This window comes from Brassica napus, chromosome A3, assembly GCF_020379485.1.
Source record: "Brassica napus cultivar Da-Ae chromosome A3, Da-Ae, whole genome shotgun sequence".
Taxonomy (NCBI): domain Eukaryota; kingdom Viridiplantae; phylum Streptophyta; class Magnoliopsida; order Brassicales; family Brassicaceae; genus Brassica; species Brassica napus.
In genome coordinates, this window is record NC_063436.1 from 702950 (window position 1) to 729765 (window position 26816).

At 34.0% G+C, this 26816-nt stretch overlaps 4 protein-coding genes and 1 non-coding gene across 6 annotated transcripts; 2 read left to right on the top strand and 3 right to left on the bottom strand.

Moving 5' to 3' along the window:
* Nucleotides 1-2: 2 nt before the first annotated feature.
* Nucleotides 3-5274, bottom strand: LOC106441334 (acyl-CoA-binding domain-containing protein 6). The gene is made up of 15 exons (XM_048768319.1): nt 5174-5274; nt 4853-5031; nt 4710-4787; nt 4530-4634; nt 4397-4463; nt 4244-4305; nt 4025-4164; nt 3817-3943; nt 3631-3745; nt 3452-3540; nt 3278-3361; nt 2866-3192; nt 2727-2786; nt 2422-2618; nt 3-118 (listed from the first exon to the last, which is right to left on the bottom strand). Exons 2-14 carry the CDS (start codon nt 4961-4963, stop codon nt 2472-2474), a joined length of 1512 nt encoding a protein of 503 aa, XP_048624276.1. The 5' UTR covers nt 4964-5031; nt 5174-5274; the 3' UTR covers nt 3-118; nt 2422-2471.
* Nucleotides 5275-5510: 236 nt separating this feature from the next.
* On the bottom strand, nt 5511-8584 carry LOC106428359 (protein BTR1). 2 transcript variants are annotated; one of them, XM_013869109.3, is made up of 8 exons: nt 8356-8584; nt 8162-8233; nt 7424-7662; nt 7243-7349; nt 6669-6862; nt 6299-6363; nt 5978-6135; nt 5511-5894 (listed from the first exon to the last, which is right to left on the bottom strand). In XM_013869109.3, the coding sequence occupies exons 2-8, from the start codon at nt 8226-8228 to the stop codon at nt 5798-5800; spliced, it is 927 nt and encodes a 308-aa protein (XP_013724563.2). In that variant the 5' UTR covers nt 8229-8233; nt 8356-8584; the 3' UTR covers nt 5511-5797. The 2 variants fall into 2 exon arrangements, with proteins under 2 accessions (XP_013724563.2, XP_013724557.2); XM_013869103.3 differs by having other exon boundaries at nt 6299-6426.
* Nucleotides 8585-8783: 199 nt separating this feature from the next.
* Nucleotides 8784-10133, top strand: LOC106442988. The gene is made up of 3 exons (XR_007328512.1): nt 8784-9600; nt 9666-9782; nt 9947-10133. It is a non-coding gene; the product is annotated as an uncharacterized LOC106442988 (transcript).
* A 4303-nt stretch (nt 10134-14436) lies between these two features.
* LOC111210113 (cyclin-dependent protein kinase inhibitor SIM-like) lies at nt 14437-15129 on the bottom strand. The gene has a single exon (XM_022710474.2). The coding sequence runs from the start codon at nt 15031-15033 to the stop codon at nt 14632-14634; it is 402 nt and encodes a 133-aa protein (XP_022566195.1). The 5' UTR covers nt 15034-15129; the 3' UTR covers nt 14437-14631.
* An 8313-nt stretch (nt 15130-23442) lies between these two features.
* On the top strand, nt 23443-26764 carry LOC106428350 (phytol kinase 1, chloroplastic). The gene is made up of 6 exons (XM_013869097.3): nt 23443-24072; nt 24446-24513; nt 24605-24736; nt 24834-24949; nt 26226-26340; nt 26457-26764. Exons 1-6 carry the CDS (start codon nt 23767-23769, stop codon nt 26641-26643), a joined length of 924 nt encoding a protein of 307 aa, XP_013724551.2. The 5' UTR covers nt 23443-23766; the 3' UTR covers nt 26644-26764.
* The last annotated feature ends 52 nt before the right edge of the window (nt 26765-26816 follow it).

The following is a 26816-nucleotide window of genomic DNA, read 5'->3' on the forward strand; positions in this document are numbered from 1 at the left end:
TGAAAAAAAAACACATTCATAACAAACATATTGATTCTGAATCTTTTGTAATAGATAGAAAAAAATAACTTATATCCCCCCCCCACTCTCACTCTCAAAAGTAGTATTATAAACCAATGTTGGAGGAGTTTATCCGATGCATTATGCAGTGTATTTCGACTGTTACATACTCCTTCCTCATTAACGGCTTGCCTAGAGGGAAGGTAGTACCGACTAGAGGAATTCGCCAAGGCGATCCCCTCTCCCCCTACATATTTATTATGTGTAGCGAGGTATTGTCGGGATTATGTAACAGGGCGCAACAAGAGGGCCTGATCCAGGGCTTGAGAGTTGCGCGTGGAAGTCCCCAGATTAGCCACCTCTTCTTCGCGGACGACACCATGTTTTTTCTCCAAGCTAATAAGGAGAACTGCACTGCACTGCACTCCATAGTGAGTCAATATGAAAATGCATCGGGACAATCCATCAACAAGGATAAGTCAGCCATTTCTTTCTCGCGCAAAACGCCGGCCTCTCTGAAACTGATGGTGAAAACTGAGCTCCAGATCACAAAGGAGGGGGGAGTTGGAAAATACTTGGGCTTACCGGAACATTTTGGTAGGAGAAAAAGAGATTTATTTGCTTCAGTGGTTGATCGTATCAAACAAAAAGCTAGAGGCTGGTCTACCAAGCATCTATCGGCTGCGGGCAAACTAGTTATGATACAGAGCGTGCTTTCTGCGGTTCCCTCTTACCCTATGTCGAGCTTTCTTCTTCCGGTAGCTCTGTGCAAGAAAATGCAATCTGCGGTCACCCGCTTCTGGTGGGATAGCAATGAGAGCGCCAAGAAATTGGCATGGGTTTCATGGGATAATATGGCCAAGCCAAAAGCGATTGGGGGACTAGGCTTTCGCGACTTCCAAAATTTCAACATTGCCCTTCTAGCCAAAACAAGCTGGCGGTTGGTACAAAATCCGGATAGCCTTCTGAGTCGGGTACTGACAGGAAAGTACTGCTTGGAGAATAACTTCCTAACTGTAGGAGAGACTTCCTCTACCTCTCATGGTTGGCGCAGTGTGCTCAGAGGCAGAGACTTGCTGGTGAAAAAACTGGGCTGGGTGGTTGGAGATGGACGCTCAATCAACATTTGGGATGATGCTTGGTTGTCCCTATCAGAACAGAAAAGACCAATGGGACCTGCAGGAGAAGCTACGGTCGAGCTAAGGGTAGCGGACCTACTGATAACTGAAACCATGGATTGGGACAGGGAGGAAATTCAGCGAATTCTACCTGAGTTTGAGAGGGATATTTTGCGGCTGAAGCCAAGTATCACGGGGGCTCCTGATAAGTTGGTGTGGCTAGGCACTAAATCCGGGGACTACACAACAAAATCAGGTTATTATGCAGCAGTGGAAAATGAGTTTAACCCCTTGGGTGGTCAAGCTGCAGGGACAGTGAACTGGAAAAAAGATGTGTGGAACTTACCGTGTGCGCCAAAAGTTAAACTCTTTGCGTGGAAGCTTTTCAAAGGTGCCCTCCCAGTGGGAGAGAGACTCATAGAGAGACACATTGCAGCTGACCCAACGTGTAAACGATGTGGGTGTTCAGAATCTATACTTCATCTCTTATTCCATTGTCGTTTTGCACAACAGGTCTGGCTTCTTGCTCCTTTTGTGACAGAAATGGATGTTAGAGGAATCATAGAATTAGAATCGAGCTGGTCCACACTTTGTAATGCCCAATGTCTCCCTCCCGCCGGAATTACGTCTGGTTCGCTGGCTCTATGGATCTTATGGCTGCTATGGAAAGCAAGGAACAAGTTTGTCTTTGAGGGTCACTCAACGTCCCCTGAAGAAACTCTGTCTTTGGCCATTAGGTTAGCCCGAGAATGGTGCGTCAACACCAGTAAGGCTGAAGTTTCTGATGTAAGGGTAAAGGGGCTTCAGGCCCCAACGGAGAGCTCGAGCGCGGTGGTGCTAAGAACTGACGCGGCATGGGATCGCCAGCAGGATGCAGCGGGTCTAGGGTGGGCTATCTTCACGCAGGACGGGATTCAAAGATTCAAGAAGGGGATTTCCTTCGTCTCCTCACCTCTACTGGCAGAAGGCATGGCGATGCGCGAGGCGATGGCTCTTTGCTCCGGCATGACACTGCAGACAATCAGAGTCGAATCTGATTCGGCACAACTCATCAAAGCTCTCGCCTCTGGATACTCTGTTTCAGAGCTCCATGGAGTGATTTCTGATATTTTAGCTTTTGTCGCAAAATTTGATTCTGTAACCTTCGCCTGGATACCTCGAGAGAGGAATTCAGAAGCGGATAGTTTAGCCAAATTGGCCCTGAACGATGTTTCTTCGAGGGTGGTTGAGGTGGCTCTTAATGCACTCAACTAACCGCTTTCAATTAATGATAATCTTGTTGCTCAAAAAAAAAAAAACCAATGTTGGATTCGAACGTTGAACATCTTCAAATGTATGTATTGTTTGGGATCTCTACCTAGCACCCCAGCCCCAGCCTTGCTTTTTCACGGTCCCGTCTTCTCTTTCATCCGCTGCTAACTTCTGTTTTCTAAGCATCTCAACTTCAGCTTCAATGGATTGTCCCGACTCTAATGCTTTCTGCAGTTCTGCTATCTGTGCCTGAAACATTTCATTACAGATAGAATCTCAAATGAGTTGGAGATTCTGGAAAAACGACCAAGCGGGAAAACTTAAAGCAGACTGAGAATGTAGGAGGCTTTTGTATACCTCAAGTTTAAAGCATCTTGACCTCTCTGAGATAAGTTGACCTTGTACAGATTGGAGTTCCTGCAATAATGCGAAAAGATTGTGAATCTAATACTTAAGGGGATAACATTTAACTTGAGAGTGTTAAAGAGGTACGAACTTGAGATAGTTCAGCGTGTGTGCTATTAACTTCATCTATCTTTTCCCTGAGCTTCGAGTTTTCTACTTGGGTTTCTGCAACAGATGACTCCAGAGTTCTTTTTTCTTCTTTAATGGAATCGATTGTGTTTCTGATATTACTCCCAGAGAAGCTGTTTCCTGTTCCGTTGAGAGTTGGGTTTGCAGGTGGTGGAGGAAAATCTGAGCTATCTGACTTGGCTATGGCATAAGCAGCAGTGACAGAGGCCGCAGCTGCAGCGGCTGCTGGTGACTTGAAGATTTTGGGATGCGAGGATGATTCTCCTGGCTTTAGTCTCATGACGAATATCTGTATAAAGGGAAAACAAGAGCCGAATATAACGGATAAGACATATCACCAAGGCATGATTTGTGTAAGCTGTCTATGGGCTTACATCATTGTTATACTTCCCGTTATAGCCGCCAAAAGCTACTAAGATGTTCTCTTCAAATACTGATGCTGAGCACACACTAAGACCCTGCAGTTTGAATAATACAGCAATGCATAAAAAGCTCAGACATTAAAGAAATTAAAAAAAAAAAATTGAATTCCGGATTAGTTTATCAACCTCACTAGCAAGTGGATGCCTTGCTCCTACATGTGTTGATGTAGACCAAACCAGCTTCGACATATTTAGAACAAGTGTCTCTAAACAACCTGCACGTGGAAGAAAAGAGTCACAGAGGAGAGATGCATGCGGAGTATTAACTGCAAAAGCCTGTTAGGCGTAATCTTGAGTGCATTTACCGGTACTGTTATCACCACCCCCAACTATAAACCAGTTTTCGTCAATGGTTATTCCTGCGTGTCCTGCCCGAGGAGTTACATCATCTCCCTGAACATGAGGCTGTGACCACTCCATCTGCGATGTATGTAAGATAATTATCAGAAACATGATGAAAATGATAAATAAAATTCCCGAAAAGTGCTTACAGTTTGCAAGTCGAGGATATGAAGATCATTGAAGAAGATAGAATGAGAACAACCACCAAAAATCAAGAGGTAACGGTCGGAATGCGTAGCAGCTGTGTGATCAAATCTGGGAACTGGGCGTGTCTGCCTATCAAATAAGAAAAATACACACTTGAGATGTAAGACCTGCAGTAAAACATAAACATAAATCTAGTTGAATAAAACTTACGATGTCTCAACCACATCCCAAGTCATTGTCTCGAGATCAAGAACATGCAGATCATTCAGGAGCCTCCTTTTCTTATCTTCCCCACCAAACACAAAAACTCGGGAACCTACCAGCGTAATGGAATGTCCACCACGTGATACCTATAAAATAAAAAAAAAAGAGTGTAACTAGCCGAAACATAAAATGTGTACGGACCAGTTCAGACAACAGTTTCCTTACCGGAACATTCCCGGAGGCATCAACGACTCCACACAGATGCGTTTCCAAATCAATGAACCGCACTGTAAGGAAAAAATTATCAAACTCTATAACACATTACCTTTTCTTCCTTCTTTTGCATCTCACAGAACATCAAGAAAGCAAGAAGCTAACCTGACATGTTATCTGATTGATTCTTGGAGTATCCACCGATCAGGAGAAGCCTGTTTCCCCACTTAATCTGCCAATATTTTTCACAAACTTTTAGTATGAATACAAAAAGTCTCCTGCAAGTAAAGGACTTTACCATGCGGTGATCTGAAATAGCAGGAAAAGCTTCCCCTAAGCTACCATCACCGTCATCAGCTATCAGCTTAAAACTATCCCAAGTCAAACTTCTAAGATCAAACACCTGACAAGTTGATGACTTCAACAAATCAACACAGATCCATTAAAGAGATATAAGTAAACAGAGAATTAAACTAACCTGAACATCAGATAAGTATCGGCCGTTACGGCTTCCACCGACAATGTAGAGCTTCTCATCAACAGCCACCGCCGCATGCTGCATTTTCCAGATAATAAGCATAATAAATCTCCAATCAAATCAAACGAATCGATCAAATCCACCTTGTACCGAGCCGATGCTCGTGAGCCAGGAACAGTGAGCGGCGTCCACTCGTCGTGGGGGAGATTCGAATGCCAGTCACCGACGTCTATCTCTTTCCTGATCTCTTCCATTGCCACACGTCACAGCTTCTAAGTCTTCTAATTTTTAGATAAGTTATGAGATGAGCTACGATCTCAATCTGATTTAACGAATTGATATCGAATTAGGAAAATTCATAATCGAGTAGATACGAGATCAGACTAGGGGGGAACAATGCGATCACAATGAGATCTGAACATTAATTAAGAGATAACGGAGACAATAAAGGTACGGAGGTAGACCTAAATGGCGGCGATAGGCAGAGCCGCCGGAGAGAGCGAATGGTATCGGAGCCGGAGAAGGTGAAAGGAATGTGGGAGTGAGATTGAATCATCTTCGAGTATATGATAATTTGGGGGCATTTCCGTAAATTGTATAAGTTTCTGGTACTTTCAGTAATTATTAAATTCAACAAGAACGGGGTGGTTCGGCAAATATCAAAAGCTTACTTGTCAATTAGGTGAATAGCCAAAAGAATCGGTAGTTTTGTATAGATATGAGAAGATAGGGGAACTTTGGGAAATATAAAAAAGTTTCTGTTAATGAGCGTAAATAATGAAAATAAATGAAAGAAGCAAGTGCAATGTAATGGTTGTGTTATTGTAAAATTGTTACAAACAGAAAGAACTCAAGGGCAGCAAAACTGAAATAAAGTTACTAAAAAAAAACAAAGTGAAAATAATACTTCTAAATCCAAACCTGCTTCTCTCCCAAGAGAAAAAAAAAACACATTGTATTATGTCAAGACATGAAACAAGAAGACAACAAAGCTCCTAGAGACAACTCTCTGCCTCATTTGTGATCCCCATCTGAAAGCTTAAGCCTCAACAAATGACCAACGATAAGGAACCTAGATGGACACTTCTTTATTCGGTCTCTCTCTCAGAGGCTGAATCAACTTTCTGTTTTATCATCGTCTCAGCTTGCTGAATTGCTCTCTGTGATCCTGTGATAGTCACTTTCCTGTCCATTTTTTGCCATTTCAAATGTTTAGACATGAGAGGTATTCAACACACTGTTCGGTTATAACTCTGTTAGCTTTTTACCTATCAGTGGTTCCAGACATGAAATCTCCTCGGTCTGATATTTTAATACGAGCACCGGTCATCTGAGTGATTTCCATGATGTTTCTTCCTCCACGACCAAGGACCAAGCCTATATGCTCATCCGACACACCAATTGTCACCGTGCTACCAGCCTCTTCCTGGAATGTATACCAAAAACAAAGCTTAAGAAATGATCAAACGAACGAAATCATCTCTGAGTGCATCTACATGAACAGGGTTGAACATATATTATGCAAAATTATACACCACACTTCAATATATATTCATAAACAGGGTGGAATATGATGCAAAGAGACTAACCTTTTGGTGGTTTTGATACCTCCCTCCAGAACCGTTGTGTGCGTAGTTAGCCGAATTGTATCCCGCTGTTGCAACAGAAGGAAGCACATACGCATATGGATGACCATGAAAACCAGAGTAGGAAAGACCTAAAATGTCGATTTAAAAGGAACTTACAAGAAAAATAAGCTTAACAATTGACAAGCACCATACACAATCCCCAAAGTAAGATAGAAATTCCATGTGAGATGAAAGATACTTAAACCCATTACTACCTAGTTGACATCTGATAATGTACATAGTGTACACCCAAAGAATAGTCCAGAAGTGATCTAAATAAACTTTAATGAGGAAAAAAAAAACTAACTAAGCTAATACTGAGTTGATATACCTGCATACGAATATGGGGAATGTACATTCTGGGAGTAATGATCGTCCTCGGTAAGCTTAGCCAAAATCAAATCAACAGCCCGCATCTGCTCCTCGAAGGTTCCAGACAATGTCACTAGCCTATCACTCAACCCATAGAAGGTATTATCCAGAGGGGATATCTTAATACCAGCTTTAGATTCCTCAATGAATGACCTGTGTCAATAGAAATAAATGTCTTTTAACGGTTGGTGACAGCAGTACTACTGAAGTCAATATTCCTAACGCCAAAAAAAATGCAAAGCCATATTCTAAAAATTAAAGAGAAATTAGACATCCCTAACTAACACTAATACTTCAAACTGAGTCATCTCTACTATCCAGAAAACTCTTTGCATCTGTTATAGGATCTTGACTTGTTTATGTATGGAATGAGCATGGAAACAATGCAAGGACACGACCAGATGCATTCTAGATGTAAGTTGGTGATTTTAGTGTGCTATATAATAAAAGGTGATAAGGGAAACAGAGCATCGAGGCTCTGACAATCTCATAGTATCTTCTGCCACAAATTCAGAACAAAAAAAAAAACTTACTTGATGGTGGCCCCTCCTTTTCCAATAATGCCTCCACAAGAACTGTTAGGAACCACAAGTCTTAGTCTTCTCCTAGGCTCAACATCACTACCCTCTTCAGCATGAAGCTAAACAAACAAATAGAAAAGTCAAAACTGCTCTCGTCATAACAAACTATGTATACATTAGTTAAATGATATACCTCGCTGTGCAATTTATCAAGGATAAGTTCAAGACCATTGACAACTTCTTTAATGGATCCCGATATCATAATAATTCTATCGGTCGTCCCAGGGAAAAACTCTTGGTTACGCGAGAGCTGGATCCGAGCACCGGACTTAGCCTGAAACTCAGTGATGGTGGAGCCTCCTTTCCCAATGACAGAACCAGCCGCCGCATTGGATACAAGAAACCGAATGTGCGTTGGCTTCTCAGCAGAGTCTGCAAAGGCAGAGAAAAATCATTATAAAGTCAAAGAGAGAAAGAGAGAGAGCATAGAATCCTCATCAGTAGTTGAGCTAAACGTTGAATTGAAAATTCGAAAAAGGCAGAAAAAAAAACAATCTTTACTAAAAAAAAAACATACAACCTCGATTAAAAAAAACATATATGAAGATGAATTTGATCTAACTCAAATCACATAATTATTTGGTTATTTTCCTAAGTATAATTATTTTGCATTCTAAACAAGTTACTAGATTTTCTTCAATAGTCATGTTCGTTTGGTTGCCGCAGTTTTCGGCGTCGGCTTCAATAAAAATAGTTGTTGTTCGTTTCGTAGACGCTGACGCAGTACCGGCGTCAATGAAACGAACAAGAGTTTATTAAAAAAATTGACGCCGGCTGCGTCAACCAAACGAACAGCACCAAATCTACGATGTCAATATCACACGGAAATGCATTATCTTTGCTCAAAAAGAGCAGATCGGATCGGGAATACCATCTTCGGAAGGTTCAGGGGATCTGTTGGTGAGCTCTTCAGGGGGATACGACTCGGTGGACTCCATTGCCGCTGCATAAGATATATAAGAATCGAATCGAATCGAATCGAATCAATCGACATTACCAATACAAAAGGAGATAAGAGTCGTTCGTGGGAATCTGAGATTGAGATAAGAAAATTCAAAGAGTTACCTCTGTTCTCGCACAAATTCGAATCTCCTCCTTACTTCCGTCACCGACACTCTCTCAAGCCTGTGGTTTTCTGAATCTGAGAAGGAGTTAGTCTGCGTCTCTGGACACTTGCTGGATTCCTCGGATTCGTCGTCTTTGTCGCCGAGCGATCTGTGAAGTGAATTGAAGGTTTGGCTCTTTGTGTCTTTCCACTAATCTATTTCTATCCACTTGCTTATTCTATTGTTTTTTTCCTTTTTTAATCTTATTATTTTATAGTTAAATATCTTTTTTTTTTTTTTTGGGGCAAATTTATAGTTAAATATCTAAAATTATTAAATCAACTCAACTTTCACTAAATTACGATGACAAATAAGTTGGTGATTACACATTATTAGATTAGGTGATTTTATCTTTTCAAAATCAATTATTAATTTAGTATAAAAATCAATTATTAAACATTGAATTCTTTTTTTTTTGCATCCATTAAATGTTTTTCTTTGAACTTTGAATTTTTCATAGTTTGTTAGTTATACATTGGCAAAAAAAAAAAGTTAGTGATTACACATTATTAGATTTTCAAACTATACAACACATCAGAGTTGACAAAGAAGATAATAGATACTTAGATTAGATACCATTAATGGTAATGCATGTCTATTATTTGGATTGGTCCATTAATGAATGTCAATAGTATTAGTTATAATGTGATTTAAGTATTTAGTCCGACAATAATGGGAAGTGGCAACCAGTATTTGCCTCATGACAATGCTATGCAGATTAATTAGTGAAATTTTTATTAGTCATAGTTTTTCTCGGTATCACAAATTAAAATTGGGAGAAGACCAACCAAATCAAGTTGCATTATACTTTAATTTTATAATTAGCAATTACTTCTCGTTATATAATTTCAATTAGACCCATGCGGTTAGATATTTATTTCATGGGCTCTTATTGGGCCTGCTTACAACACTCGCCGTATTTTAACTGTAGTGATACACCGCGCGTAAAGCTGGTGGTGATGGTTGTCCTCCCGATCGCCGGTTGTGGTTGCTCAAAATGACAAATTTGATGGTAAGCATCACTTTATATGATTCTACTAAAAACCCCATTTCGAAAGCATGCTCCTTTTTGTAATTTAGATTTGGTGATTGTTAACATTTGTTATTTTCTAGTTATGCAGCTTCTATGGTGAACCGGGTATCATGTGATAGCACTCTGGAGGGTTCATCAGAGCAACGGATTACTTCAGATGCAGTCATTGAGGTTATCTAAGTGCTTAGTTAATGAGTGTATTGTTGTGGTGTTTCTGACTTATTTGGCAATTGTAGGTCAATATAGAGGTTTCTTTTGCGTTTAGAGTGTTTCCTGTGGGAGCTATAGAGGCGACGGGGACGCAAGTTCTTGACCAGATTCTTAGACTCATGCTACCACGATTCTTGTCTCAGGTATGAAGGGAAACATATCTGTACTATTACCTTTTATGATCACTTATCTTGCGTCAATGTGACCCGTTTCATTGGTTCTTTGTGGCCACCATGTTTTTAAACTGAAAGATCATCCTGGCTCCTTGAAATATAATCTTGACATACTCTTTTACTCGTGATTCTAGCTCTCCAAAGACTATCAAGCCATGGGCTTCCGGAGACACTTCAAGGCAACCTCTTGGGACTGGCGAGATCTGATAGTAGATCAAAATGGACCTTACCTGGCTCAGAGAAGTCTTCATCTTTTTCAAATGTGTTCTTGTAAAATGACCATAGATGAGTTTGAATTCTCTGGAATAAAATTCTTTGATAGAATGGTTGTTTGTTCCACTTTATTTAGGAATGTCAATTGGTCCAGCCAAAGCCCATAATATGCAAAACCCATAAATATTTAAATTTGACCCGACCTTAAAATGTGCCGTATTTTACCTAGCCCAAAGTATATTTTTAGCTGATTCAAGGGGAAAAAAATTCAGCTAAACCATCCGGTTAAACTGGTTTAATGATTAGCCTCAGTCATAGATTTAATTGCTAAAAGTGTGAGTTAAATCTTGTATATAGGTTGAACTAGACCAGATTAATTGTAATATTAGATTAGACAACAGTTGTTCTTTTAGGACAAGAACTCATGTTTTCTTTTTCATTCCATTAATCAAATCTTAGTACAAGCTAAACAGTCATGAACTAAGTAGAGCTTTAGATGAGATGGGATATAAAGCCATCTCTTTTAGACCAGACCACAACTCATGTGAAACTCTGATACTGTTCGAGTAAGACAAAATAGTAAAAGCACCAAAGCAGTTAAATCTTTTAAATGGTAAAAACAACTAATGTGGTGAAAGGTGAGATCATTACCCTATTTAAATGTGTAGGCATGGCTCCGATCTTTGGCCACAGTACCATTCAATACTTTCTGTTTCAATGTCATTAAAAATGTTTGGTCTAATTCCATTTATTTCATCTCTACCCCTTGTAACCTAATTTTATAAGCTATTTAATTACATATCCATCGTATATATTCACAAAACTTAATAATGGAACTGTATTTCAGTAGTAAGTAGTAACCAGAAGAAGAAAAAAAAAAAAAAAAGACTACATATAGATCAGTATATTCAGTTGACGTTCGTTTTATAATATGATACTAGAAAGTTTTGCAGACTTCATGATGGTAATACTGTACCAAACAAACCCGGCTAATTATTGTACCCCACTAGCCAACATTTTTTTAATAACCTGTTGATTTGATACTAATATCGAATAATATTTGATTTCATGTGCTGGAATAATCATCATTGTTGATTCTTACGGCGTGTTATATAAAGTACTACATTTTTATTGTAGGTACTTTCACGCACGATCTAATAAAATAAACCTGATCAAACATAATTAACAAGGATCATGGAAATTAATACTCTATGTTTTTCATCAATCATCATCGTGCTTATCCACCTTTGTTTACATCGCATTCACAAGATCTCCATAATGAAAAGTAAATCTACAATGTAAACTATATTATATTGTTTAACCTCTTTTGTTTAATCTCATACTTGGTAATGTTTGTACTTGTTGCTAATTGACGTCATCCCATTGTTAAAGATCAAATTTGTCGATAATATGTCAGTAAGTAGTAAATATTGACAATGTTTATACGAGTATAGCTCGACCCTCTACAATATTCAAATATCAAAAGAAACTCATATCAAAAACTCATACATTACGTATATCTCAAGTGATTCAGAATAACATGTAGTTCAAATTCGTTTCTCACAATATCAATTCATAATTATAAGCACTTTTTCAAAAAAAAAAAAAAATCAATTCATAAGCGAAGAAGACGATTGCAACATTTCACGAGTTTTCGAAGTTGTGTAAGTTAATCCAAAAATCCTTAAATAAAGTAAGCCATTTAAAAAGTCCTTAAATAAAACTTTTAACACTCTCGACGCTGTGAATAAGAATGAAGTAAGCCTTTTAAAAAAAATCATTAACAAAATTAAATTTCGAAGCATATGCGTTGACTTAGTAGCATCTTAATGAATCTTTCAGATTAACGCTGATTTATCAACAAAATGTTCATTATGTCCAGATTTACAATAGAAATACATTAATCATATACAACTAGTTTCTATGAAGTTACAAAAAAAAAAAAAACTATTGAAGTGTATGAAGTATTGATCTATACGATTTTCCGAGTACGTGACGGATGGGCATTCCTAACAAATTTTAGATTAATTTTTCTAGGAGACGTCATCCACAAACAACATTAATTTACCGATCCCAAAGCCATATTTATCGCTCTACCTGTCGGCTCAAAAAAATGTCAGAGATCAACATGAATTTCCGATCAACTTTACTCGATTACAATAGTTACTTTAATTAGCTTGTAAAATAAGCAACAATCTATTCAAAAATATTAATTTAAAATAGTTGGATCAAGGCATCATTATCTTTTCTCGTGACGTCTTTCACAAGACACGCGACTATTACACATCTCATCCTACCATACCAAACCAACACCTGAAACGCCATTACATGAACTTTTAACCTTATAACTTTTTATCATTTTACATAATCTAATTTTATTAATTACTTGTTTAATCTGAACTTCATGTCTTCAGTATTCTCACTAACATTTCGAGTTTTTAGATAATCTTGATGATGCTGATTTCTTTTTTAACTTTTAGTATCATCAGAATATGTAATGTTAATTAGATCGGATCATCGAGAGGCATGATGATGCACACCATGGTAACACATTATATACATCTATCGTGGCCGACAAAAATAATTGCTTGCAAAGGCAACTCATTTTCACTCTTTCTCTCGTGACATCTCTCACTCACATGGTTATTTTGAGATTGCTACGTGTATCTAATTAATTACCATCATAACATATGTTACATTGATTCCATAATTCTTATTGATCATTCACGAATTTCATAGAGCTGTTTACGTCTAAGAGTACTTTTCCATTGTTTGTTGCATGTTCACATACTTTGTAACTGAGGCATACTTTTCCCCTTACTTTAGCTATTTTTCTCTCCAAAAAACCCTTCTGGTGGACAAACTTTCTAACTATGGTTAAGTCTAAAGGAGCCAAGCAATTACATTTGAGATTGTCGTTATATGGGCTGGTTGTAATAAATTAGTCAAAAATTGGAAGGTACATGAAACAGTGGGATTATTATGAGCCGTTAGATGTATATATTTTTGGAAAGGATTGGACAGCCCTCGTTTAAAGCAGTACAAGGATGCTTGAAGCGGTAAAAGAGATTTATTAATTGCTTATTCTTATCTTCTTTCTCCTCTGAAAGCAGAAAAACCTTCGGCGACCAAATCTGTGGGTAATGTTTCGAAGAGACCTAGATTATGATGGATCCATCTTTGTTTTGGTGTTGTTCTGAAACGATGTCTACCTATGTTTTTGCAGGTGCAACAACTTGTGGTCACGACATGGACGAGTATTGCATGGTCATGTCCTGTTCATAAGAGAGGACAACTGCGGTACTGATGTTGTGGGGAAGGTCTTCAATGCCGAGGACACTAACCGTAGAACTTATAGCTGCACCACCAACAACGCTTTCGACCATACCGTCGTCACTGGCGGGCCGAGTTCCTCCAACGCCAAAACGAAACCGGAGGAGGAAGAAGTGAAATTTCCATGGTCGAGAAACCCTGGTCACGACAATGTGGTCACACCGGCACAGAGTGAGACGCGTAAACTAGAAGTGGTCGACGAAGAGGAGTTCGAAATTCTGCCCCTGTTTGTTGCAAAGAGCCGTTTCGGAAGACGGCGATCTGGTAGGGAACACACGCCAGTGTATGCATGACGAGTTGAAAGGAATTAGTTAGAAATAAGGTTATGTAAGAAAGATTCGAGATTTCGGAGAAGAGAATACATACCAGTCATTGTTCGCCGGAGAAGCGGCTAATATCAGTGACTCACTTGGAGGATGGCGAAGAAGACGGCATGATTCTGGAGCTGCGCCGCGAAGAGAACAATCGACGATGTATAGGATTCAGAGACTGTGTTGAGTAATTGTAGATTTGAGAGAAGAGAAGATGAAATTGTGTTGAGTAATGGGAGATTTAGGAGAATCTCGGAGATGGATACGACGTGAATATATAACTGCGGTGGGGAGAGGGGAATAAACAATATCTAGGGTTACGGTAAGGTGGATGAAATTGGCTGAGGTAAAAATAAAAAATAAAAGTAGCGTAAAAGGTGTTAACTAAACTAAAGGTGTAAAAAGTGTTAACTAAACTAGAGGTGTTTCTGGTTGTGGGGTATTTAAGTCATTTGAGTCTAATAAAGTACTGGACAAGTAGAGAGTATGTCTATATGATATGGAAGAAGGAAAAAGTATGTGTAAGTGTAAAATTTTCAATTTCATATGTCCATCTTACGAAAGTGCATCTAACACTGAACTGCTTCGGCTTTCACTGTTACTGTGCTATGGGCTTTCACTGTTAATTTTCAGTGGAAATATTCTAATTTTGGCTTTTTCTTCTGAAATATTTATTAGTCGATTTAACATTGTTTTACTAAAAGATGATATGTACATACTGAGTCAGTGAATTAGTGAATTGTTCGTTCGTTCGTTTACAAAGCAACTAGCAAATATAAATTTATTGAACATTTACATAATTCATGAAGCTATTAAGAAAAGAAAGATTCCAACGATCGATAGCACATGTATATTTATAGAGTGGGTCGACGTGTAAAGTTGAGAATCGTTACATAAAATAAATAAAAAGTTACCGAAATGAAGGAACCTTTAACTTTATTGTGGTTAACTCCAATTATTGATCATCTTCGTGAACAAGAACGGAAACTTCTCCGTCGCCTAACCACCGCGAGAGCCGTTTTGGTGGTGGTTGTTGTGGGGGATGACGTCGTTGAGTGATTGTAAACAGAGGAGAAGAAGCGTTCGATCTCATCTTTGTTGACGATGATCTCAACCTTTGATGGCGTCAAAAGCTTCCTCTTGCAAGATCTGATGAAACATGATGGCGACGGAGGTGGGCGGCGTTTCTGAGGCGGAGGAGGAGGAGTAGTGGCGGTGGAGGGAGGAATCTTGTGGTCGGAGGAAGTGGGAGTGGTGCAGCCGCCGCTGCTGCCGTCATCATCTCTGTTGGTGTTGTTGGATGGGATCTTGATGGGTGATGGGAACTTCAGCATGGGCAGATCTTGTATTAAATCAAGATTCATTTCTTTATAGATATTTAAATGGAGTTGTTCTTGAAGGTTTTGTTTTTGTGTTTTGTCGTGTATACTGAACAAATCTTCTTAGAGAAGTGGACTTGTAGGTTTCTTGTATATATGTGCTTCTGTCTTTACATACATGCTTCTCTTTTATTTATGTGTATATATATCTTAATATATAATTAGAAAGATAAGACACGAAAGTAGAAACCACACTACTTTCTCTTCATTTACTGCTTTTGAGAAAAAAACTATACCACCTTTCAACCAAAATATTATACTAATCGAAGTTACACAATTCTGAAACTTAGTTTATAATTTTGTACTTTATATTTTATTTTGATCGCTACAAAAAAATCTACAATAGTCTAAACACCAATTGTGGTTGAAACTTCTTTTGTAAATTTAGAAAAAAAATTATAACTTGGCATCATTCTTTTTTCAACTTAGCCATTTAAACGTATACACCATATATGCAATATTATGTATTACTTTTAGAAAGAAAAATGTAAAAATAAATCAAATTTTACTAATGCGAATAGATTATCCTGCATATTTGTTAAAGTAGTAACATGCATATGTTTGGAAAACAATCAAGCAGGAACATGCACAATAGTAGGGCCCTTTCTTAAAAAAATGCACAATAGTACATCTACTATTTAGTTTATAATATATATAATTTGATTAATAGGTATTATATAAAAATTAGGTATATTTAAAAGGATTCAAAATTTGATTAATAAATATTATATACAAATTAGGTATATTTAAAAGGATTCAAATTTCAGACCAAAGTTTTTGATAAACGTAGAGGTTGGTTAGAATTTATGTGGTGTACCGCTAAAGAAACTAGAGACATGTCATGTGTTTAGACTTTAGACTTTTTGTACATGCATTAGTAATTTACGCATGCAATTTTATTTAAAATATATTTGTTAATATATTATTTATTAGGTGTATTTATAGTAAGATCTGTTATATAATTGCAATCGGTTTAATTTTTATTTTATTTTTTTATCATTTAAGATCCATTACGAGAGGAACTAGCCTTATTCATTTATTAATTAAGATTCCATTGCATCTTTGTACGTATGATTCTTGTTGATTAATATCTACAATGGATCCGCACGACATGACACGTTAGAATTAATCATGGGTTGTATATATGCCTTACAATAGACTCCTGATGCCAAATATATAAACCTATTCATAATTAAATATTTTTAAGTTATTTAAAACTATTTAGCAAAAAAAAAACAAAATTTACTTAAAACTAAAAGTCAGCATACTCAGACATGATGTATAAGTGTTGATTACATAAGGTAATTACGTTTACGTATTATTGTGCAGAGAATCTATCATCTAAAGATATATGCCACATGTTTACTTTAAGAGGATGCATGTGGTGTGATGTAGGGTAGATCTGTGAAAGTGACTGGTAATATCAGACGATGAAACCCAAAACAAAGGTACATAAGAAGAAACGATCCTCTGAATCATTCCCAATATCTGAATCTCACTGTCTTTTTTTCTTTCCATTTTCTACTTAGATTTTTAACACAATAGAGTTACTTTTTTTTAACTTTTTTCCTTTGGGACGTTTTTCCTATTTTAAATTTTCCTTCTGAACTACTTTAGTTGTTGACAACAATAAAACTTTTCTGTTGATATTGGAGAGTTCATGCCTTTCAAGCTCTATTTGTTTGTTGAAGATTTGGTATTACTTATTTAGCTAATATATATGATCAATAGATTAATCTTATTTTATATATACGATGATGTGTAAAGGAATTTTAGTAACAGACACATTAGTCTAACTGCTAAACTTAAAACTGAGTGTCGGTTTCATAAGAATAATGTGATATTTGAAAAGAGATGCAAGGATTTTGTTCTGGTTTCAGTTGTTTTTTTATTAAGTTCTGGTTTCAGTTTTATGCGAGTAGATCAATGAATACCTACTTAGAACTACTCGATACAATTATACAAACAAAGAATCAACGCATGAAATTATCTAAATGATATTACATATTACATTTACTTGGTTGACATATATGAATACAGTTCATTACGTGGCTTAGTTAAAGTATTATTTGTTTTTTTAACTAAGTATTAGTATTTGTTTTTTTTTTAATATCTTGTTTGTTGTAAAGTACGGTGGAGACAAGGGAATGAATGATCGAGATTATTAATCGGTATAATCATGACAATCACTATAGCTAAGATCCACAATATTTATAAAATTATTATAAATTATTTGTATTCAAGTTTTAGGTTCTTCATCTTTACTATATAAATGTATCTCCTCTTCCTAATAGCAAATATATAAATATGGGATATTACAAAAAAATTGTAAAATGATATTACAAAAAATTTCTACAGGGGAAACAAGTAAAACGTAACGTGCATGTTTGTCCTTATATAATACTATCAAACTAGTTTCCAAAGTTCTATTTTAAATACTTAAAGTTATTTGTTATTAAATAAAAAAAAGTTATTAATTTTCGAATGACACGAAGTAGATAACGATCATGAAAAGGTCCTCTATTGGATGTTTATGTTGCATAAATGTCCGATTGTCTTTTTAACAATGGTATCAAGTATCCAAAACATATATATGCATATATATACAGCAAAAATAAAATACATATACAGAACTAACATCGAAAAAGGAATCCAAAAGTATTAGTTATATAAAATGAGAAAATATATATGGTAATTAAGAATGTAACATATAAATTGTAATAAAATACTTTATACGATTATTTTTTTGATTATTATGGAAGTTCCGGACATCAATTTCTCATATTTATTCTATTCAATGATATTAAGTTACTGGAGAGTAGATGATATAACCAATTAACCATAGGCCATATAACTTAATAACTGGTAAAATTAGTTTGCTAATTAAATAGTAAAAATTTGTTTCAAAAAAAAAAAGTTTGTTGGAGAATTATAAAGTATCGGGACCATTTATATACTATTATACCAAACTTTTCTTGATTCTGCTCGATTGTCCCCATACCAATTAATTTTATGAATTCGTTAAATTCACTGTTTTCCGATTGATACAGTTCACAATTAAATAAATGCTCAACTCATTAGGTCAGTTATCGATGTAGACATGAAGAAAAGGAAGCTTTGCACGTTTTAGCTTTCCAAAAGTTATGTAGGATTTAATTATGCATGGTCCCTCCTTGTTTAGTAGATGGCCGAAAAAGGGTTTGTTAAAGGGTCGATTGAGTCCAAACTCGCATGTGAATTGGTCTGTCTTCAAATACTTTTGTCTAAAGTATTGAGATATTGATAAATCGGGTACTAAAACTAGCTTTTGTAATGATTTTTCTTCTTCTTCGTTTTATATATGTCGAGGGGTTCTACTTGATTCTCAATGCAAATCAAACACGAGGTGGTGAATCTGCATCAAGACGGTTGTTAGCATTGTTGGTCTTGAGTCATGTCATCTACAACATATGTGGTTGTAATTTCATTTTTGAATAGTGGAACTCCATTGTTTTATCTCGTGTATGATCTCAAAATTATTGAAAGATTCTCTGGTTCGATAGTGTCCAGTCCACAAGCCCTGTCCGGAGAATAGACAAACAAACCGACCGCTTAATAGTACATTACAATTTTATTTGATAATTTTAGCTGTATATAGGCTCCAACTAGAGTGAAACGGAAGATTAACTATGTCAATAATTACAAAGTAACCGTGAGCACCTACCGCCAAGTTCAAGCATGATGTACCAGCAGACTCCTTGGCACATCTAGAAAGTAATGTAGCTTCAATTCCATACTGACATAAACAAGGAGCAACATCTAACTGAAACACATGGCAATTGCCCATGAGCATGCAATGGACATGGCCCATGTTGGAAGCCCATGTTTGAACAAATGTAGTTTATCATTTACTATCATTCATCATTTATCAAATGTTAGATTGTTATCAACGTACTCCCTCCGTTTTTTAATATAAGTCGTTTTACAACTATGCACGTAGATTAAAAAAACTATTAATTTCTTATATTTTCTAAACAAAAACATCATTAATTATTTACCTAACCACAATTCAACTAATAGAAAAATATAAGATATATTACCATTGGTCATACAACATTAATTATTAATAAATTTTACATAGAAAACCGAAAACGACATATAATTTGGCACAAAAAAATTTCTCTAAAACGATTTATAATAAAAAACGGAGGGAGTACCATTCACTAATGTATAACGCAAATCAAAGCTCAAATAAATGCAATGTCTGCAATTGTATTCAATGTAGCAGACATTTATTTATTTTATGAAATGCGGCATATATTATGGTTACATGCAATCTATGTAAATGGATTAAACGTGGAATATATTGATCCGATGTCTTTTCATCGAACAGTAAATCGAAATCATAAAAAGTACATGCTCGTCGTCATCGACACCCTTCGTCCTCCTTATACTGTACCTTTGTCAAATCGTTTATGCTTTGGGGTCCCTTATACAAGAGCTCTCACATATAAGCACATGATAATATACTGTTTACCTTGTCCTTTTCTTTAGATTTTGGCTATGAATGTATAGTGCGGTTGACATGCGGGACGGACTGGACCGCAATTAAGGTTACCATTCAACACAAATATTTAGATGTGTTTAAGCTGAAAATTAAATAATATAAAAATCAACTGAAACGCAGGCGGTTCGCATTACGTAAGAAAATCAGTGGAACGCCATGCAAACTTTAACCACAGCAAATGAGATGTGTTTCAACGTGCGGTTCTTTATTGATTGTTTTTCATCAATAATAAAATATTTCTAAAATTTTACATATTAACACATTATTTAGAGCACATTAATCTGTATTCAAAAATATAGTGTGGTTAAGAGGTTATATTATTGTAAATAAATTATTTTTATTCTATACATTTATCTACTATATCTTTATATTATCTTTACTTATTTACTTAATTTTATTTTGTCTATATAATTATAAATATGTTTCACTCAATTACATCAATACTACTTTTCGGTTCAGTTTCAGTTGGTTCTTTCGTTTCTTCGGTTCTAGAGCTTTAGGATCCGTTTGGTATTTAGAAAGTTTGGTTCGGTTTCAGTTCGGTTTGGATAACAAAGTTGAGAATCTGCTTATATCCAAAGTCATTATTAAACATCAAAATCATATAAAAATTCAAAATAACAAAAACCGAGTACTTAAATATTAAATAGTTTAACAAAAATAAAAATCATAACAACAAATCATAACTAATTGGAAAGTTTTAGCGTTTCCAAAACAGAAACGCGAGTTTCCACAATAGAAACGCAAGTTTCCACTAAGTTTCCAAACTGAGATTTTTAAGAAACGAGTTTCCAATGCGTTTCTGCGAGTTTCCGAAAGATTCCGATTCTGAAACGTTTCCGAAACATGAAACATACCTTCAACCGAATTTCCATGCAACATAGATTAGATTATTATAAAAACAAATATAGTTAATATTTATCAATATATAAACTATATTATAGAAATTCACATACCTATTCGGATCTCGATTCAATTATGGTTCAGTTTTTCGTTCGGTTCTAGCTTTTCGGTTCTAAAGATATATGATCCACTAGTATAAATGATAGGATCAAAACCCAAATCCAAACCAAACTTCATTTTTCGGTTTGGTTCATTTTGGTTCTGGATAAATGTGTCCATGCCTAGCTAAAGTTTTGAATACAATATTTTAGATGAGGTATATGTGAATCTGATTTGTAAAGTTCTCCAATATATAATTTATTTTATAAATTAAATAAAATTTCAGTAATAGCATAGTAAATTTCATATTTGAGATATATAAACTAATTTATAAATAAATTTTATATTTTAAAATATTATATTAGTATCATTGCTTTTTTAAAATATATTATATGTATCCCGCCGTTATACTATTTATTATACATGTTACCATTCATACTATTTTTTGAACCGCTTATTTTACACAAACCGCAGTTGTTCCGCAGCATGCGTTTCTCTTGAACAAACCGCAGTTAAACCGCATTTTGTAGTTACAAGGACATCATTATTGGTAAAAAGGTCATGAGAATATCTTCACTGCTGTATTAACAATATTTTTAATTTTGTTTAAATTTTGACAGAGATTTGTAAAAAAAATTATCTAAAAAAATATTCAAACCAAATACCATCAAATAGCACTAAAACATGTATTTTCTAAAATAACACAGAAAATCTCCTAGACAACATTCATTAAAAGATATATATCTATTTATAACTATATAATTAATTAAATATATTAAAATTAAATTTTGAATTATTTTTCTTAATTATTTAAATACGATAATTGTATATTTATATTTGAATTTAAATTTAGGTCTGGAGTTTTAGATTATGGTTAAGGATTTAGCATTTAAGGATCAATGTAGGATTTTGATTAATAATGTAGGGTAATTTAGTTTTTTTTATCAGTTAATGAATGTTATTTTAAGAAGAAACTAGAGTTTGAACCCACACGTCTGTGCATATATCTACTCTATTAAAAAATAAGTACCATTTTTATCTATCATAAAAAAGTCATACTAACCTTATTAGATCCATTTCATTAATTACATTTATTTAGTTATGTACATTAATCTATTAAATATATAAGGATATTAATAATAAATCAATTTTAACTGTAAATTTAAATTTTATCTTTAGTTATAACAAAATGTTGAGAAAAAATCTAACAAAATCTTTTTAAAATACCATTGATTAATTTCATAATTAATAATATATACTATTATACATTAATTTAAATAAGATTTTATTATAAAACAAAATAAAATAAAAGTGTATGATATTTTTCAAATTTTATAATTATATTCTATATCTTCTTTATTAAAAGAAATACCATAAAAATTTCATACTAGGTCTATTTCATCAATTGCATCTATTTGATTATTTACGTTAATACTCCCTCCGTTTCATAATAGATGAAGTTTTAGTACTTTGCACACATATTACGAAATTATCTTTTCTAAACATAAAATCATTAAAATATAATTTTAAACTAATTTATTTAATTATAAACAAAAAATAATAAAAACACAATTGGCTACACAGTTTTTGATAAAGTTAAAGTTACCTAGATATGTGAAAACATCATCTATTGTGAAACAAAAACAATCACCTAAAACATCATCTATATTGAAATAGAGGGAGTATATTTAATATATAACATTTCTAAAAAATCTTAAAAATTATATAGATATTAATAAATAAATTTTAACTGTAAATTTAAATTTTATTTTTACTTATAACAAAATAAGTTGGAAAAAATCTAACAAAATCTTAATAAAATTTTAAAATATTTTTAAATTAATGCAGCGATTGATTTCATAATTAATAATATAGTATTATTATAATCTATTTACTTATAAAATCCCACAATATACTAAAATAAATAACATAGAAATATAAATTATGCTAAGAAAATATGAGTTCTATAGTAACTACATAAAATTTTAAAATGTGTTGTATTCAGTCTGTAAAAATTAGAAAAAATGAACGAAATTCTCAATTTGTTTATTTCATACTATGAATTTTTTTACTAAACTCGAAAATATATTAATATATAATAATAATTAATAATAAAGTAAAATATATAAAATAAATCATTATACATTAATAATATCGAATAAGAAACATAACCAATAACATTATAGATTTACACAATATATAACACTAAAATGTAAATTATATCTTTGAAAATTTTGCGATGGTATATGTTATATATTTATAAAATGAAAATCTATCCGCACGGATGTGCGGATGAAAAATCTAGTTTTTTTGTTATAAATATATGATTTACATTTTAGTGTTATATGTGATCTAATATGTTAGTCCACATTTGAGTAAAATATGTTTAATTAAAATCACATATTATAGCTATGAAAATATTAAAGGTTAACTATATTATAAAAAGCGTATAGTTGTATAAATATAATTTACCAATCGTAAATTCATATTAATAGTAAAAGTCGAAGCAATGTTGTTGTATATTATTAGGCTTTGGAAAATTTAAATGCCAGAATAAATAAGAAATAATTAAATACAACGAAATGTTGATAGGTTTTAAATGAAAATAAATGGTGAAAGTTTTACGAATGTATAGTACTTAGGATGAAACTAATTAATGTTGTTAGCCATAAAAATTGGAGTGGGACATTTGAAATATTGAAAGTAAATTAAGGAAACTTCAAAAAGATTTTATTAATATTTATTTCTAGTGAAATGTGAACAAATCCAAAACTTAAATGACAACATTTATAAGTAAATAAAAAAATAGGATTCTAAATTAATAGAATAGATAATATTTATGTGTCATTTTATGATAAAAACTACAAAAATGTTATTAATGGATTTCCCATGTAAAACACACACACACCCATTTTACAATAGTTACAATAAGCCAAAAAAAAAAAAAAAAACTGGCACGATAAGGAAAAAAACACACCCCTAAATAGGACATGCCCATTGGCTTTTACCATCACTAGGAAGTACAGTGTCCCCAACTGTATCAAGTAACAAATAACGAGATTTTCATACGAGTTACATTTCAGATTCTCTCATCTATCAATGAGAGCGACACATCGTAGATAACGTTTTCTTTCTAGCTAAAATACAAAAACGAAATTATTGAGTTCTCAAAGCTTCTCCTCTCTTCCTCCGCCCATCTCGGCTTTGCTTCCTCCGGTGAGGCGTTTAAAATGGCGGCAGCCTTACCTTTATCTCCGGTTAGCCATCAGTTATGTCGGAGAAGCAACAGGTTCTGGTACAACGCTTTGACTCCCAGGTTCTGTTCGCCGGTTTTCTCGACTACTTCTCCCTGTCTCATCGGCGTGAAAGGAATCGGCTCGTCGAGTCAGTTACGGCCACGCCACCCTCTGATCTCTTCAGCGGCTTCGACTGATTATCTATTGCATGACGTCGGAGCCACGGTGGCAGTTCTTGGTGGAGCCTACGCGCTTGTCTTACTCTTCGAGAGTCTCACGAAGCGAGACGTGATTCCACAGGTCTCTCTTTTAATCGCTTTTTAATGATCTAATTAAACTCTTGAAGTTCGAGTTATACTTTATTTTCTTGTTCTTGACCAAATTTATGGGACTTAAAACAATTTCAGATTAAAAACTATATGATCAAATATTTTTTTAATAAGAATCGGAGCTGAATGATTTATACAATATATTCATTTAAATTTTGAGGACAAAAACTAATGTTTCATTTCGTTATAGTGTTACAAAACTGATGTTGTAATACTTAGGAACAGGAACAACACTAGACTTTTTTTATTTTCTTGGTAAACAGTGATACCTAATAAGAAGAAACAATGGACTTTGATTCTCTAATAACTTTTCTATAATTCTTGAATTATTTTGGATTAAACAGAGATTGAGCAGAAAGCTTGTGCATATACTCTCAGGTCTGCTTTTCGTACTCTCGTGGCCAATCTTCAGGTATTCCTTTGCAGCAAACGAAACCTCTCTAAACCCTTTAAAACTTCAGCATCATGATTGCTTTTTTTCTTTCATGTTTAATTAAGTTTAGCGCATCAACGGAGGCTCGATACTTTGCTGCTTTTGTTCCGTTAGTGAATGGCCTAAGGCTTGTTGTCAATGGATTATCTGTCTCCCCTAACTCCACGCTAATCCAATCCGTCACTAGGGAAGGACGACCAGAGTAAGTTGTTGTTTTGTTCGTTCTCCAAACTCTGATGATTTTCAACAATCTTATGACCGACACACTTCTTGTTTTTTCCAACCAACCTGTCCCCCAGAGAGTTGCTTAAAGGTCCATTGTTCTACGTTCTAGCCCTTCTCGTTGCTGCGGTTTTCTTCTGGAGAGATTCTCCTACCGGTATGATCTCGCTGGCAATGATGTGTGGTGGCGACGGTAACATTTCTTATCTTTTGTTAATCTCTTTTGGGGGTGAAGAATCCATAATCATCATATTTATAACAAAACTTAATGTACTAAAATACTAGAAACTTTAAACTAATTCAAATATGATGATTACTAATAAACAATAATAATTATACACTAGGTTAAGATCCGTGCCTTGCGCGGGATGAACATTATATATATAAATTATTTTATATACTATATGTTTATAACATACTATGAAATAATAAATATATATTGAATAATTAAAAAGTCATTATCTACTACTTATATAATTAAATTGATGCGAACATATAAATAAATTTTATAAATCGAAAAAATATTTTTTTCTATTTGATATAATATATAATTAAATTTAAATGATAGTAACATATATATGGTATATTTTAATATTAATATTTATTAGATGATGTTTTTTGCTTATATTTTTTTATATCATTTGTATCTGTTATAGCAAAAAGTCTAAATTAGTGATAACAAAATTTTTACTGTGAGATTAATGGTTTAAGTAATTTATAATATTTTAAAAAATTAAGTTGTCAATATTTTTTCAAATTTTCTATCAAAAAAATGTTCAATGTAAATTTCAGAATTAAGATATTTATGTATTTTTATATGGCATATAGTTTAATTTAAAATGATACATATATTTATATATCTATTATAATTGATACTTATTAAATGAGACTTTCAACTTATATTATTTTTTAATTATTTGTATCATGTCATAACAAAAGTTTTAAATCATAGATCACAAAATTTGAATGTGAAACTTTTAACAGTTTTAGTAATTTATACTCGTTTTTAAAAAATTCAAAATATAATATATAATAATTTTTTTTAATTTTTATTATATGGTTACTATGATTGTTTAATTTATTTTAATATCTTAAAATTAAACAAATATAATTATAATACATACTTATTTTTATCAAATCTTTATTATTCAAAATCATTAATTGTCATATATACTTTAGCCACATTAGTCAATTACGTAATCTTATTTAAGGAAATAATGAAACACAGTAATAATGTATTTATTGTGGTTTAATAAAAAGCTTATTATATATTTAGATAGACCAATTTATTTCTCTAAGGATTCTAAGAATTATTCTAGTGATGATACGTGGATACAAAAAAATGTTGCAATGCTTCTCAAATAATATATAGGGGATTTTTGTCATCTATAATAGCTATCAGTTATAATTTTGTTAACTATATACACACATAAATATATTAACTTATTGCGAAAATGTATAATTTGTAGGAATAGCTGATATCATGGGACGTAAGTACGGATCATACAAGATACCTTACAACCCAAGAAAGAGCTTGGCGGGAAGCATCTCCATGTTCATATTCGGCTTCTTCATCTCCATCGGGTCAAAAAAGCACCAAACCCACAATTAGTGAATTATTCATTCATAACGTGTCTTCTTGATGAACAACTCTTTTTCCTACTAAACCAAAACGTTATTTCTTTTGTAATAATATGCAGATTACTTTACTATTACTCAAGCCTTGGGTATCTTCACATGAACTGGGAAACAACCTTTACGAGAGTCGCGATTGTCTCATTGGTCGCTACGTTGGTTGAGTCACTACCCATCACCGATCAAATAGACGACAACGTTTCGGTTCCTCTGGCTACTATTTTGGCTGCTTACCTAAGTTTTGGATATTAGACTCATCCCTCTCATAAACTGTATAAGTTGTATTTGTATGAAATACGACCTGGGAATGCAGCTACGAATATGCTACCAGTTGTATATATTTTACTATTACTGCTCAAAGATTCATAACTAATACAATTTCGGGTTATAAATTAAAAATGTAAAAACCCAGAAAATATAATAAA

What these genes read in the sequence shown, in the direction of transcription:
- LOC106441334 (XM_048768319.1), bottom strand. Translation starts at nt 4,963, where the DNA reads ATGGAAGAGATCAGGAAAGAGATAGACGTCGGTGACTGGCATTCGAAT. An exon ending in TCAATCAGATAACATGTCAG is followed by an intron (nt 4,306 to 4,396) that starts GTTAGCTTCTTG and finishes TTTTCCTTACAG; the next exon opens with TGCGGTTCATTGATTTGGAA. An exon ending in ATATCCTCGACTTGCAAACT is followed by an intron (nt 3,746 to 3,816) that starts GTAAGCACTTTT and finishes CATACATCGCAG; the next exon opens with ATGGAGTGGTCACAGCCTCA.
- LOC106428359 (XM_013869103.3), bottom strand. Translation starts at nt 8,228, where the DNA reads ATGGAGTCCACCGAGTCGTATCCCCCTGAAGAGCTCACCAACAGATCC. An exon ending in GGTATCAAAACCACCAAAAG is followed by an intron (nt 6,136 to 6,298) that starts GTTAGTCTCTTT and finishes TATACATTCCAG; the next exon opens with GAAGAGGCTGGTAGCACGGT. An exon ending in ATGTCTGGAACCACTGATAG is followed by an intron (nt 5,895 to 5,977) that starts GTAAAAAGCTAA and finishes AAAAATGGACAG; the next exon opens with GAAAGTGACTATCACAGGAT.
- LOC111210113 (XM_022710474.2), bottom strand. Translation starts at nt 15,033, where the DNA reads ATGAATCTTGATTTAATACAAGATCTGCCCATGCTGAAGTTCCCATCA.
- LOC106428350 (XM_013869097.3), top strand. Translation starts at nt 23,767, where the DNA reads ATGGCGGCAGCCTTACCTTTATCTCCGGTTAGCCATCAGTTATGTCGG. An exon ending in CTCTCGTGGCCAATCTTCAG is followed by an intron (nt 24,514 to 24,604) that starts GTATTCCTTTGC and finishes AATTAAGTTTAG; the next exon opens with CGCATCAACGGAGGCTCGAT. An exon ending in GGCTTCTTCATCTCCATCGG is followed by an intron (nt 26,341 to 26,456) that starts GTCAAAAAAGCA and finishes AATAATATGCAG; the next exon opens with ATTACTTTACTATTACTCAA.